This window comes from Poromitra crassiceps (genome assembly GCF_964638095.1).
Source record: "Poromitra crassiceps genome assembly, chromosome: 9".
NCBI lineage: Eukaryota > Metazoa > Chordata > Actinopteri > Beryciformes > Melamphaidae > Poromitra > Poromitra crassiceps.
Window position 1 is genome coordinate 18680307 of NC_139630.1, and position 14641 is coordinate 18694947.

Below are 14641 nucleotides of genomic sequence, written 5' to 3' on the forward strand. Positions count from 1 at the left end.
ATCGTATCGTTATCGTGAACCCAGTATCGTGATACGTATCGTATCGTGAACTGAGTGTATCGTGACACCCCTAGTACATGCCATTTACTGGAGTAATACATTTTCTCTTATCTTTTTTTTCTTTTTTAAGGCTCTGCTAGTCTTACACCCCTTTTTGAAGGGGAAAAAGATCATCAGGTTCCCTCAGCTGCTGGTGTGCTTCGGGAATGCAAGCTGTTTGAGATGGCGGGTCGGATTCTTGGCCATAACTTCATTCATGGTGGGGCTGGTTTCCCAGGACTCAGTTTGGCTGTCGTGACTCTGTTAACTGGGGGGGAGACTGAAACTGCAGCAGCAGCTCTGACCCTAGAGGATGTTGCTGATCTTGATCACCGTGAAACTATTGGTTTGGTGAGTAACACAGTTAAAAGTTAGCTTGTCTTACACCAATGCACCACAATGCAGCATGTGTTTGTCTTCTCATGTATCGTCAAATGATGAAAATTCATTGGTCAGTGTTGGGGAAATTTAACAAGCTTTTTGTGTCCCTGCAATGTACACCAGATGTTGGCTATTTAAGTGTAACTTTTGCACTTTTTGTGGACTGCCTGGAGGCAACTTTGTAATACTTAAATTATTTCCCCTTTTTGTGATGTGTCCCTGTTTGTAGCTCATGAAAGCAGAACTTACTGCACAAGAAACCACCAGTCTGACTGATCTTTGCCTGTCCTGGTATCAACCTACTCCGAACTCCACCAAGCATGAGTGGCTGTTCCAGTTGCTGCTTTCAACAGCGGTAAGCATTTTACCTTATTGAAACTGTATACTGCTTAAAAGGAGTATCAAAGGTGTACACTGGTACACTGAGGAAGACAATTACTGTCGAAACGTTTGTACCTTGCCATCTGCTTTATTAAATCAACAAAAAGGACATTTTGAGAGTGCTGGCCTTTCTTCTCCTTTAAAGATCGTTTTGAGCCGTGCACCCACCAACTGTTTTATCTGTGAGTGTGCTTGCTTTTCCCCCTTTTTCAGAAACTGTAGACTGCTGACATGACACTAATCATTTTATCAATTACCTTATGTTAACATGACAGCCAAACCAATTGGGATGCATATTGGAGGTTGGCTGCTGTAACTCATGCTGCATCTGTGCCTGTAATGACTTAACAATAAAGTAGTGCCTCAGTGTAAACAAAGACACCCTTCTGTTTTGTTTGCAGGTGCTTCACCATGGTATGCAGCCTATTAAGCAGATCCGCAAAGGCCTGAAAGAAACGGGAATCTGGCCGCTTCTTTCAGCCAGAGCAGATGTCCACCCCATACTTTTCCCAAGGGAGTCAAGTGTGAAACTTAGCTCACAGGTAAGCTGACTTGGATCTGTTACCCCCGGCCCAGGCGAAGCCTGCAGGCGTCACTTGCATGTGTCTGTGTGTCAGTCTGTCTGTGCATCTGAAAGCGCGTCACCAAGATAACTCGAGAACGAAATCTCCGATTCGCACCAAACTTTGTAGATGCGTGTAGGGTGGGACAAGGTAGAAGTGAAGTCCATCACTTTTTTTTCAAAAACTGTAAAACTTCTTAAACCCCATAGTAATCATTGATATAGAGTGTTTGCGCTGTAACAGGGGTCTCTTTAGCTCTTAACAAAATAATAATACATTTTCAGTTAGGGATACCAATTTCATCCAATCCGGAGAGAAAACTCAAGTCGCAAGATAAACGAGTGACATTGGAAGTGATCACACAAAGAAATGAGCAGACTAAATTGGAACTGGAATACTATCAAATTTAAGCTGATAAATTGGTTCTCACTCATGATTGGATGAAATTGGTGAGCCTAGTAAAAATCTATTTCCTGTTTATTAAAAAGCTGGAGAGACAGACTCCTGTTACTGAACAAACATACTATAGCTATGATGACTATCAGAGTATAGAACTTTAACTTTTTTACACAAAAACAATCAACTTCAGAACCTTAACATGAAACACTTTTCTATTTGATGACCTGTAGACCATGATCGAGAGCATTCGCTGGCCACAACCTACATGTGACAGTGACGAGGAAGAGGACGACCCTATTCCATTGGAGAACGTCAGTGTAGTCACTGGATTTATGAGGAAATTCATAGAGGAAGGTAACGGTCTCCTATTTTCTCCTGCATTGCATCTCTCATCTCAATTTGCACCTTGGTCTTTGTGTGCTAGGACAGGGTGTCCGCGGGGTCTTAAAAAGTATTAAAAGTTGATAAATCAATTTTGGGAAAAGTAAGGCCCTTAAAAAGTATAAAAAAAAGTCTTAACTCATTCAGGGCCAATGACGTCTTTGACGTGTTATCAGGAATAGCCCAGAGGGCCAATGACGTGTTTGACGTGTTTTTGTTTTTATTGGTGCAGCGCCTGCAGCAAACATTTGCCCAGCCTGTCACACAGACACAGGTCCCTGCCTTCAAAGGGTAGCCGACAACACGCGATCAAACACATACCGCAGCTGTTTTTTTGAAATGGGGGAGGTGGCAAGAAGACAAAAGCCGTGAGAAATGCTGCCTCTTTGCAGAGTAGGAAAGAGACGCCATTGTGTACGGTTGTGACAGTGTGCTGAGTTGAGTTGAAGTTGAAGTTGAAGAGATTACAGTAGCTAGTAGCCTATAGTCGTCAGTTTAGTTAGCGTTAGTTAGTTGTAGTATAGTCTGTAGTTTAGTTTAGTTAGTTAGTTGTAGTCGTCATAGTCTAGTCAGTCATGGTGAAGTCAAAAGGAAAGACCAAACACCGCATCGCCCCTCGGCGCGGCGGTGCCCGAGCTGTTCGCCTTGCTGCTGGCCTTGCTGCTGGGCAGCGCACACTGGATGAGATGTTTGCGGTTGTCACACCCGTGACCACCATCGATCCGGTCCCAGCGCCTGGTCCCAAACCCAAGCCTCCTGTGTCCCAGCTCGAACGAGACGAGACTGAGTCAGAACTTAGTGACGAGGAGGAGATCGGGGGCAACACAACAGACATGATTCCCCAGGACGAGCCATTTTCCAGGGCGCATTTGCGAGACGAGACTGAGTCAGAACTTAGTGACGAGGAGGAGATCGAGGGCAACACAACAACAGACATGATTCCCCAGGAAGAGCCATTTTCCAGGGCGCATTTGCGCCGTGCAAAGACGCCCCGGGATTACATTGAAAGTGACTTTGACTCTCAGCCATCAACCTCCCATTCTTCTGAAGAGGAGATGGTCACACCGTCGCCAGCTGTCCATGTCGAGGGCGAGGAGGACTGGAATCCAATGCGACAGGACCCCGATGATCGTGGTAAGGAGTAATTTTGTTGTTTATATATATGCATATTGTACAGACAGTACCAGTACCAGTACCAGCTTCACGCACAAAGTCCCAGTGATGATGTCATCACACTCACACAAAGTCCCAGTAATGATGTCGTGTGTGTGTGTGTGTGTGTGTGTGTGTGTGTGTGTGTGTGACTACTGACTACACTGTCTCTGCATTCTATGATCGTATAGTTTACTGAGACTAGTACACTACACTGTCTCTGTACTAAATGTGATTATATAGTTTACTGAGACACTACACTGTCTCTCTGTACTAAATGTGATTATATAGTTTACTGAGACACTAGTACAATACACTGTCTCTCTGTACTAAATGTGATTATATAGTTTACTGAGGATATGTTGCTTTTATTTCAGATGAGGACGAGCCGAGTGTTGCAGAACCCAGTGAGCCCACATCTAGTAAACAACCGAGATCAAAAGGTAAGATCTTGTTTCCCTCTTTTGTGTCTTTGTCCAAAATGGCTGATCTACAAGCTCACAATTATACATGTTGTGTGTGTGTTGTAAATTGTATTGTAATGTATGTATTTCTTTATTTACAGGCCGTGGTGCAGATGGAGAGCCAATGGAGGGACAGCAACCCAAGAAGAAGGGGAAAAAGAAAGACACCAAAGGTATGTTCATTTTCCCTCTTTGCCCAATATAGCTGATCTACAAGCTTGTGTGTGTGTGTGAGTGTGCTATAGTAATGTATTTGTATTTCTATATTTTTATAACACCTGTCCTGTATCCAGAGCAGCAATGGTACTGCATGGATGAGGTGCCGTGGGAGCCGGAGGACATCCCGTTCACTGCTGTTCCTGGCCTGCTGAACAGTGCTGCTGCGCTGGAGTCGGACAAGCCGGTCGACTTCCTAGAACTCATCCTCACTGAAGAGCTGCTCCAGTATATTGTTGAGAAGACCAACCTATATGCACAGCAGACAATTGAGGCTGGTGCAACAAGTGTGAGGCTCGAGGCATGGAAACCTCTTGACATCCCAGAACTGAAGGCCTACCTAGGGCTCCTCTTCCTGACTGGGCTCATTGTAAAGCCTGACCTAAAGACTTACTGGTCCACGAGCGAGGTGATGGAGACCCCCTATTTTGGTAAGACAATGTCCCGAAACAGATTCCAGATCATTACACGTTTCCTGCATTTTACTGACAACACAGCAGTGAGAAACAAGGATGACAGGTTGTTCAAAGTCCGCCCAGTCTTAGTGAACAAGTTCCAGGAACTCTACCAGCCAGGCCAGAACATCTCAATAGATGAAGGAACTTTACTGTGGAGAGGCAGATTGAGTTTTAAAGTTTTTAACCCACAGAAACCTGTGCGTTACGGGATCAAAAGTTATGTGTTATGTGAGTCCCAGACAGGATTTTGTTATAATTTGATGCCTTATTGTGGAGACGGTAAATCTCTTGTAGATACAGTGTGTGGTCTCCTGTTGGGGCTGGAACAGCAGGGCTACAAACTGTACATGGATAACTTTTATAATTCTGTAAACATGTGTGATATCCTGCTAGATCTGGGGACACATGTATGTGGCACACTGCGAAAGCATAGAGGAGAACCACCAGCTGTACACCATGCTGAGAAGGCCACCCTGCAACCAGGGGGCAGAATTGCCTTCCACACTGACCGGGTTCTGTGCTTGGCATGGCGGGACACAAATGTTGTGAGAATGGTATCCACATTTCACCAGGATGAGATGAGACAGGTCATGACGTGGAAGAAAGGTGTGAGGGGGAAGGTGGTGAAGGAGAAGCCTGTCTGTGTGATAGAGTACAACCAGTCTATGAACGGTGTTGATAGGCTGGATCAAATGATTTCGTACTATCCGTTCATCAGGAAATCCTATAAATGGACTACTAAATTTGACATGTACATGTTCGAAATCTGCCTCCACAACGCCTTCGTCCTGTACAGAGCTAAAAACCCACAGGGCACAGTACAGACCATGCATGCATTCCAGGAGAGTCTGATACAGGCGTGGACCACTGCCACAAAGCTCCATAGAGCTCCATATGCTGACCGTCCGAGTAGGCTGTCTGCCAACCTGGCAAAGCATTTCCCTGTCAGGAATGACCCCACCCCCAACAATGACAACCCAGCAAAGCGATGCAAGGTGTGTATGACCAACGACAAGAGAAAGGAGACACGTTTCCAGTGCAACTTCTGCCGCATCCCCTTGTGCAGGGTCCCCTGCTTTGAGGTCTACCATGACACTCTGAACTATAAAGACTAGGGGTGTCACGATACACTAGGTTCACGATACGATACAATAGATGATATTGGGTTCACGATAACAATACGATACGATATTTTTTGCGATCGATTTGTAATTTGAGGGGGCATCTTTCATGCTAATTTGAGTAATTTCACCATTTTCATCCTCCGTGTCTGTAACGTCCCTCGTCTGTTCAAACAAAGCAATGAAAAGGAGAGCGAGCATGCAATCAGATGCAGATCAGTGCCACCATGTTCAGCTTATTTTTCTCGCGATATGAGATTTCATCTCAACGATACATATTGTCACGTTTTGATATCGCGATATATTGTGGGACGATATATTGTGACATAAAGAGTAAATTCCCCTCAGTGGTAGAACGAACTCCCCACTGAGGTCAGGACGATTTTTTTGCGATCGATTTGTAAGTTGAGGGGGCATCCTTCACGCTAATTTGAGTAATTTCACCATTTTCATCCTCAGTGTCTGTAACGTCCCTCGTCTGTTCAAACAAAGCAATGAAAAGGAGAGCGAGCATGCAATCAGATGCAGATCAGTGCCACCATGTTCAGCTTATTTTTCTCGCGATATGAGATTTCATCTCAACGATACATATTGTCATGTTTTGATATCGCGATATATTGTGGGACGATATATTGTGACATAGAGTAAATTCCCCTCAGTGGTAGAACGAACTCCCCACTGAGGTCAGGACGGCCGAATCCCTGCCCATCTTTCGCCGAAGATTGAAAACTCCTTTTCTTTTCTCAACTTTTTATTTTAGTTTTCAGTGAGTCCACCTTTGAAAAAAAAACTCACCTTTTCAAGCTCCACTTGAGTCCCTCCTGAACTAACCCTTTTGATGTAGCATCCCCCCCCCCCCTTATCCACCCCAAACCCCCTCCCCCCATCTAGCATCTCCCCCCCCTTCTTCACCCCAAACCCCCCCCCCCAAAAAAAAAAAAAAAAAAAAAAAAAAAACAAAAAAAAAACATTGATGTTTTACTCTACTGCTGCAAGGGTGTATCTGTGTAGATGATGTTCCACAGTTGATTCCACTAATGTTGACAATGTGACATTGTAAGTCGCTTTGGATAATAAATGACGAAATGTAATCTAAAGAGACACACATGGGCCCCGCGCACACACATTCACACTCACACTGAGTAAACTGCATTGTTGAATGTAAAAAAAGCACTTCATGTGTATATATATATATATATTTTTTTTTTGTCATTTGTATCATAACGAATAGTATTTACATGTCTGATGTCAATACAGTTCAAAATAAAAGAATTGAGAGCGAGATCTGACTGAGATTGTCTTCTTTACAAAAATGCATTTTTCTCCTGTTTCTCTTCTCAAAGAGACTTTTTGGGTGAAAACAGGGTGTATATAAATGGCTATAAGTAGAGTACAGAACATGCTAAAAGCTCACTTTTTTTTTCCTGGTGAACCCAGAGACGTACATCTTCATTTTGAGGTATTGCAAATCACTCTGGTGCTAATAGATAATTTACTGTGGGTCTTGAAAGATGACCAACAATTATGAAAATCTTTGGCCTGTGCTAAATATTGGCAGTCCTAAACTGGCCCTGAATGAGTTAATCACGATTTTATGAGGTATTAAATTTAGTTGGTATTTAAGGTTTGTTCAAAGAGTTTGACTTGCTGTGACCAAGATATATTTTTTATAAACCTTGCCTTTGGTTTAATTTAGCCTCCTTAGGCTTTAGAGGTCCTAGAGGAGGTTTTAGAGGTCCTGGAGGAAGTTTTAAAGGTTCTGGAGAATGTTTTAGAGGTTTTGAGGAAGTTTTAGGGGTTCTGGAGAAGGTTTTAGGGGTTCTGGAGGAAGTTTTAGAGGTTTAAGATGATGGAAAGAGAGCCTTGTTGATCTTCTTTTTTTTTTACATTTATCTTTAACTTACTAAACAGTGGATGTCCTTAATCTTTTAATATAATTAAACTGAAAAATAAATTAAAGATGTGTTCTTGATTACAGCTTGAAGTGGAGATGAGGTCTTAAAATATTTTGAGAAGGTCTTTTAAAAAGTCTTAAAAATGTATTGAAATTAACTTCAGGATTCCTGCATATAGGAGTAGGAGTGATAAGAATGGACTATTATTGCTGAATGTTTGCACATTTGTAATAATAAATAATACAAGTGTAATAAAATAAATGTTTAGGTGTCACATACTTTAAATGTTCTCTTCCATAGCATCACCAGAGGTGCTGCGTGACCTGATGAGGTTCTGGGTCGGGTGGGAGCAGCAAATGAGTTGCCTCTACGTTAAGGTTGTACGCTCAACCTACCCAGTAGCTCACACCTGCTTGTACACATTGGAGCTTCCTGGCCACTACCAGACCTACACAATGTTCCAGCAGGATTTGATGATGGGCCTCAATTCCATCAGCTCTGGCTTCGGGATGGTGTAGGTGCAAATGTACCCAGGGTGTTTAAATCTGAAAACGATACCTTCTAATAGATGCATAATTGTGTTACTGTAATTGTTACTAGACTTGATGGAAGGCCTTCAGTTCTGGCTTTGGTTTTGTTTACTAGGTGCTAATAAGCTATTGCACTTGTCACTTTAATTTATTTTATTTTTTTATTGTGTAACTGCAATTGTTCAGGCACTTAAATCGGGGTGCCTTAGTGTACGTATACAATAGCCAAAATCAATGTTCTGAAGCAGGCACTTTAAAAATGTAGTTTTATTTTTTTTAAACTGCAATTGTTCAGGCACTTAAATCAGGGTGCTTTAGTGTACGTATGCAATAGCCAAAATCAATGTTTTGAAGCAGGCACTTTAAAAAATGTTTTTTGTTTTATTTTTTTACTGCAATTGTTCAGGTACTAAATCGGGGTGCTGTACGTATATAATAGCCAAAATCAATGTTCTGAAACAGGCACTTTAAAAATGTAGTTTTATTTTTTAAACTAACTTCCCGCCACAGCTAGAGGATGTGACGTTCTGCGCGTTCTCGACGCTGCCGTGCGTCTCAACTTTTCAACCCGGAAATACAACATACACAGAGCTAGTGTGGGAGCTACCCCTAAAGGCCGTTCCATACTCGCCGCTGCTGCACACATCCTGTCTGGCTCATTCGCCGGCCGTTCCACCGGCTTCAGTAATAAAGCTGACTTATTGAACTATTCTAATATGGCCACATGAGTAAATGGAGCACAAAGGCATTACATGGAGAATATGGCGAGCGTTATAGATCCAGCCAACGTGAAGCAGGGCGAGCCATCTGTAAACCGCCCCAGCTGCTTATCTTTGAGGACTCTCAGCACTTATGCAGATTTAAGGAGAGCCTCTGAAAACACTCCGCTATGCCTCTGCTTTCATTTCCTTCACTGATATCTGAGGCAAATCATTTGAATTAATTTGACCTCATGATTGAAAACACAACCAAAGCATACATGCTTGCAGTATGCACTAATTCCAGTAAACCCTTTTCCTATCCAAATAATTTTGCTTTAATTATAACAGCCATACCAATGAGCCACAGTGAGATACATAAATAACTTCACTGTCCTCCCTGGAATAGTGCTGATGCGGAGGCCTGCCTAGGCATTATAAACCAGAAGATTACTATGCAGTGTGCAAGGCTGTGGTCCAGAAAGATGACAGGGCTTCTGATGGGGATATGCCTTCAGCACATTGATTCTTTTTTGCTCAGGTCACTTGTGTTTTCCTCTTAGTGTATATTGTATACAATAGCCAAAATAAATGTTCCCAAGCAGTCACTTTAAAAATGCAGTTTTGCTTTTAACTGCAGTTGTTCAGGTACTTGGAGATGCTAGTGTATTGTATAGTGTATACAATTGCCATACCACTAGCTTTGTTAACTGCCTTATTCAAGCTGTATTGTAGCATTGCAATAAAGTTTTGGTAAAAACTTTGTCCTACTGTATATCTCTGTTACACCTGATCATCCCTTGAACAACAAAGCAGTAGATGGATTCTTTCCAAGTTCTTTATATCTTATAAAAAAAGAGGACAGAGGTACAGTACTGATTTTCAAGCATGAGATGCTCACAGGGTAACAGTTCGCACAGGACACCGGTAATGTAAAAACAGTACCCCTGTATACAATGTAATATAAGATTGAACCTGAATACAATAATGGTATAGTATGGTATATAATATGGTAATACACAACAGTAGATCAGCCTGTAATTATGTAGCCTCAAGTAAGTCTGTACACATTCACAATGACAATTCCCTTGAACAACAATACAGCAGTACATTAACCTTCAAATTTACCCCATCTATTTTGACTGTTCCTTGCCTTCCTTTTTCCCTCCCTGCTTCTTTCCTTCCTCCCTCTCTCCTTTCTCCCTTCCGCCTTTCCTCACTTTTTTCCTTCCTCGTTTCCTTTCTCCCTTACGTCCGCCTTTCCTCACTTTTTTCCTTTCTCCCTCCCTTCCGCCTTTCCTCACTTTTTTCCTTCCTCGTTTCCTTTCTCCCTCCCTTCCGCCTTTCCTCACTTTTTTCCTTCCTCGTTTCCTTTCTCCCTTACGTCCGCCTTTCCTCACTTTTTTCCTTTCTCCCTCCCTTCCGCCTTTCCTCACTTTTTTCCTACCTCGTTTCCTTTCTCCCTTCCTCCCTCCCTTTGGTCTCCATCCTTTCCTTTCTCCCTTCCTCCTCTCGTTTCCTTCCTCCCCCTCTCCTTTCCTCCTTCCTTCATGTTTGACACACCCGGCATGTAATTATGTTGCCTCAAGTAAGTTCTCAACATATTGGACAGTGTGGAGATATATGTCCACTCCAAAACAGTCTGAATGTTGCAATGGATTGATGTTGTCTTGCAGTTCCAACATTTCAGGATCTGAAAGAGGACTGTCCAGTACAGGAACATTGACCCCAGGATGAGGTTCAGTCATGTATCCACTCTCCTCCCATGCAATCTCTGGTATCAGTATACCCTGACAAAGACAGACAGTGTGTATGAACATTGTGCATAATCAATCATAAGTAAACACATTTAAACGAGCACTATGACCTTCTACTACTAATTACATAATATCGCCGCTGTCAGGCAGAACCTCATATCTCCATAATTCAACTTGTGTTTTTGTTTTTTTATTAATACGAGTGTCGCACAAAAGTAGTGAGAATAGCAGAACTGCAAGCTCATAATGCGTTGCATCGCAATGCGTTTTGAGCTTGTAGATATGCTATTTTCACTATTTTATTTTAACACATTGACTGCCAGCCGTTTTTTTCTTGCTGTAGGTAGCTTCTGCCAAGCCGTTTTTTGAGGATTGTGGCTCATTTTACAAGAGCCGAGGATTATTTTCTGCTTGGAGTTTGTGAACATACAATATCTCAAAAGTACTAATAGAATGTGTACTTTCTCTGTCTAAAAGAGTTAGTTTGTAGAGTTAGTAGTTATGTAAGCATTAGCAGTTGAATACAGCATGGTTTTAGCGTCAGAAAAAATATTCAGAGATAAACGGCTTTTTGTGAAATTCGATAGAACTGTCACTTTAACCATTCATTTTTGGCTCTCTCTCTCTCTCTCTCTCCCTCCCCCTCTCGCTCTCTCTCTCTCTCTCTCTCTCTCCCTTCCCCTCGCTCTCCCTCCCTCTCTCTCTCTCTCTCTCTCTCTCTCCCTCCCTCTCGCTCTCCCTCCCTCTCTCTCTCCCTCCCTCTCGAGAGGGAGACGCACTAGGTTTAATCCTAGTGAGAGGGGGAGAGGGAGAGAGAGAGAGAGAGGGAGGGAGGGAGAGAGAGAGAGCGAGAGAGAGAGAGAGAGGGAGAGAGCGAGAGGGAGAGTTGCTTCAACTCCTCCCTCTTCTTGGCTGCAGCGGCCGTCACAGTCTCAGTGCTTTGCTGCTGTCCTGTGCCTGTCTGCACGGCCGCTGTTTGAGGAAGTCGGCATGGACTCGCTTGCTTCTTGGAGTTTTGGTTGAGAGAAGCTTTTGCGATTCTGGTCATATTTATGCTGCGTGTTTCAAAGTGTGTTCCAACTGTAATCTATTATGTAAATTTGCAATCCCGCATCGCCAGCAATCAGCGCGAAAAAGAAAGCGTTTTCCCCCATCCATTTTCATGAGAATGGCTGGGGTGAGAATGGCGTGACAAGTTAAAAAAAATGCTTTCCTTCCTCTAGTCAGGAGAGCACTGTTGCCACTTAGTGGGTCGGTGGAATGGGTTGTAAACGTTCGGTGGCTCCAATAATTATATAAGAGATGTAAAAGGGTTAGATGCACATCCCACGGTCAAAAAAAAAAAAATCATTTTTTTGACGACTCTACTCGTCGTTGGCAGTGAACAGCTGGATTGTGTTTGACGACTCAACTCGTTCTTGGCAATTAACGTGTTAAAATTGAAAGGCAACCATTTTGGACAAAGGTTTCCACCCGACAGCGATGATATGTAGTAGTTATGAAATAAAGAAAGTGATTCATTTTCTATAAATAAAAAGTAATTGTGGAAAATTAAATGTAGTCATTGTAATGACTACATGACGCTATTCTTGATACTCTCCACTTCAGTAGAGGTGCACACAAACACTAGTACTGTACAGGTGAGGTTGAAAAAATGCTATTCTTGCTTGCATCCAAGAAGCAGAGTGCAGAGGGAGATAATCAGAACTCTAAAGTTTTGGTTTTTAGTTAAGGATCAACAAGAGCCGTGATCAGACATTTTAACTGAGCATACATTTACCTCTGGATCGGAAACAGGATTCTGGGCCAGGCCCATCTGCCACAGCTGATTTGGTGTCAGGTTTTGCTCCGTCCTGATCGGATGGTTGGCCCACGCCTCACTGAAGACATCCAGGCTGGCCTGGATGCGTGGCAGGAACACATAGTGGCAGCAGAATAGGTGAAGGATGTTACTGATGTCGAGCAAGTCTTGGTCCTCAAGAGAGTGCAGGATGTTGTAATATAAACCGGTAACACTCATGAACACATCACGCCAGAGGCGTTCAATCCTGTATTTGGAGGGAAAAAACATAAAATAAAATAGATATACACAATAACATGTATAAGACCCTTAAAGGAACTGTCATTTTGCATCAACCATTGAATCAGTGGTTATGTTTTCAAATGCAATATTGTATTCATTTTAAAAGAATCAACTGATGGCCAGAAAATTTCTGTTAAAACTCTCTCTTCTTAAAGAAAATTTCTGTTTGTATATTAAAGCTTCCAAAATTAGGTTTAACTCACCGTTGATTGTGTACACTTTTTCCCGCAATGAAGCTGTTTGTGTCAGTTCCACGAACTGTGAACATTAATTCTGCTACGCCAACATTTTCTCCGCCACGATCTCCTCTCACTCTGAAAATAACACATGAAAATAAAACATGAATAGCATGCCTCATCAAAGACAGCATTACAAACTGAAATGTGTATAGTTCATAAGTGATTCCATTCCAAAATGATCTACATCAATTTTGAACAGTTTTAGGTAAATTTCCTTATGTAAATTGCCAATAAGTAGTAAGTGAACAATGTTGGATAATTAAAATCGAGCTGAACCCAAAAATGAGTTTTCTTTTCTTTATAATACCTGGGTATGTAGTGCACCTATTTAACACATTCACTGCCAGCCGTTTTTTTTTTTACTGTAGGTAGCTTCTGCCAAGTTTTTTTTTTGAGGATTCTGGCTCATCTTTCAACAGCCGAGGATTATTTTCTGCTAAGATTTTGTGAACACAAAATATCTCAAAAGAACTAATAGAATGTGTGCTTTCTCTGTCTAAAAGAGTTAGTTTGTAGAGTTAGTAGTTATGTAGGCATTAGCACTTGAATACAGCATGGTTTCAGCGTCTGAAAATTTGAGCTGAGATAAATGGCTTTTTGTGAAATTCGATAGAACAGTCACTTTAACCATTCATTTTTGGCATCAGTAAAACGTCAGACATCTAAACAATAGTTTTGAACAGTAATTTCCTCCATAACAGCAGGAAACCCCCCTCTCCTTCAAACTCCTCCCTCTGTGTGTGTTCTCCTCCTGCCTCCCTGGCTCTGCAGCGGGCATGTCACAAGCGAGTTGCTGCTGCTGCTGCTGCTGCTGCTGCCTGTTGGCGGCCGCTCTTTGGGCGAGTCTGGATGGGCTCGCTCGTTTCTTGGGGTTTCGGTTGAGAGCTTTGATGAAGCTTTTGCGATTCTGGTCTTATTTATGCTGCGTGTTTCAAAGTGTGTTGCACCCATAATCTATTATGCAAATTTGCAATCCCCCACCGCCAGCTCCCTGCGCGAAAGCGAAAGCGTTTTCGCCAATCCATTTTCATGAGAATGGCTTCCTCACACGGCTGTTTTTGCTTGGCTTTCTCTCGTCTGGAGAGCACTGTCGCCACTTAGTGGGTCGGTAAAATAGATTATACACATTCAATACCTCCCATATTTTTTAATAGGAGATGTAAAAGGGGTTGATCGACGTCCCACCGTCAAATTTTTTTTTTCTTTTTTGACGACTTGACTCGTCAATGGCAGTCAACCGTTGGATTTTTTTTGACGAGTCAACTCGCCAATGGCAGTGAACGTGTTAATAATGTATGCAAAAAAAATCACAAAAATCTAATTTCTTTAGTTTTTCACACTTTCACATCAAAAGTTCATTTTTCAAGATTTCATTGATAACAGTAATGTACAGTTTGCTGACATCACCTAGTACTATCACATTTCTACCCCATTTCAACCAATCATATCACGACATGCAGCTGTCAATCAAATCTTCATTTCAGGATAATTTTCTCTTCCAAATGAAGTAGAAAATGGCACCTGCCTGTCATCTGGCAGAATTCCTATCCCATAAACTAACTACTAACTTGGCCAATTGTTAGAAACATGAACAAAAAACTAAAACTATAATCTCTAAGAATGCAAAGAAATGTAACTGGCTCGTTAAAACACGCATTCCAGGAATATTATTTACATTTATAACGATAATGGCGTGCGCCTCCGAGAGCGTGGCTGTCAGGGGTCGCCCTCGGAGTTTCCAGGCGGGCAGGCAGCACCCATGCATCGGATTGTCCGCTCGCTCCGCACGAAGCAGCCTGGCTGCCTGGTACTCCGCGGATCCCACTCGCGTAGCACAACAACACGCTGAATCCCACCCGATTTGGGGGTGGAACACGCCAGGAT

General features: G+C 42.5%; 1 protein-coding gene across 1 annotated transcript; it reads left to right on the forward strand.

Annotated features, from left to right (window-relative positions):
* Nucleotides 1-222: 222 nt before the first annotated feature.
* LOC310782200 (uncharacterized protein) lies at nt 223-7968 on the forward strand (the record flags this gene model as incomplete). Its single annotated transcript, XM_083642886.1, has 6 exons — nt 223-390; nt 650-775; nt 1203-1343; nt 1994-2117; nt 4303-4407; nt 7751-7968. The coding sequence occupies 6 exons, from the start codon at nt 223-225 to the stop codon at nt 7966-7968; spliced, it is 882 nt and encodes a 293-aa protein (XP_083499012.1).
* Between the last annotated feature and the right edge of the window lie 6673 nt (nt 7969-14641).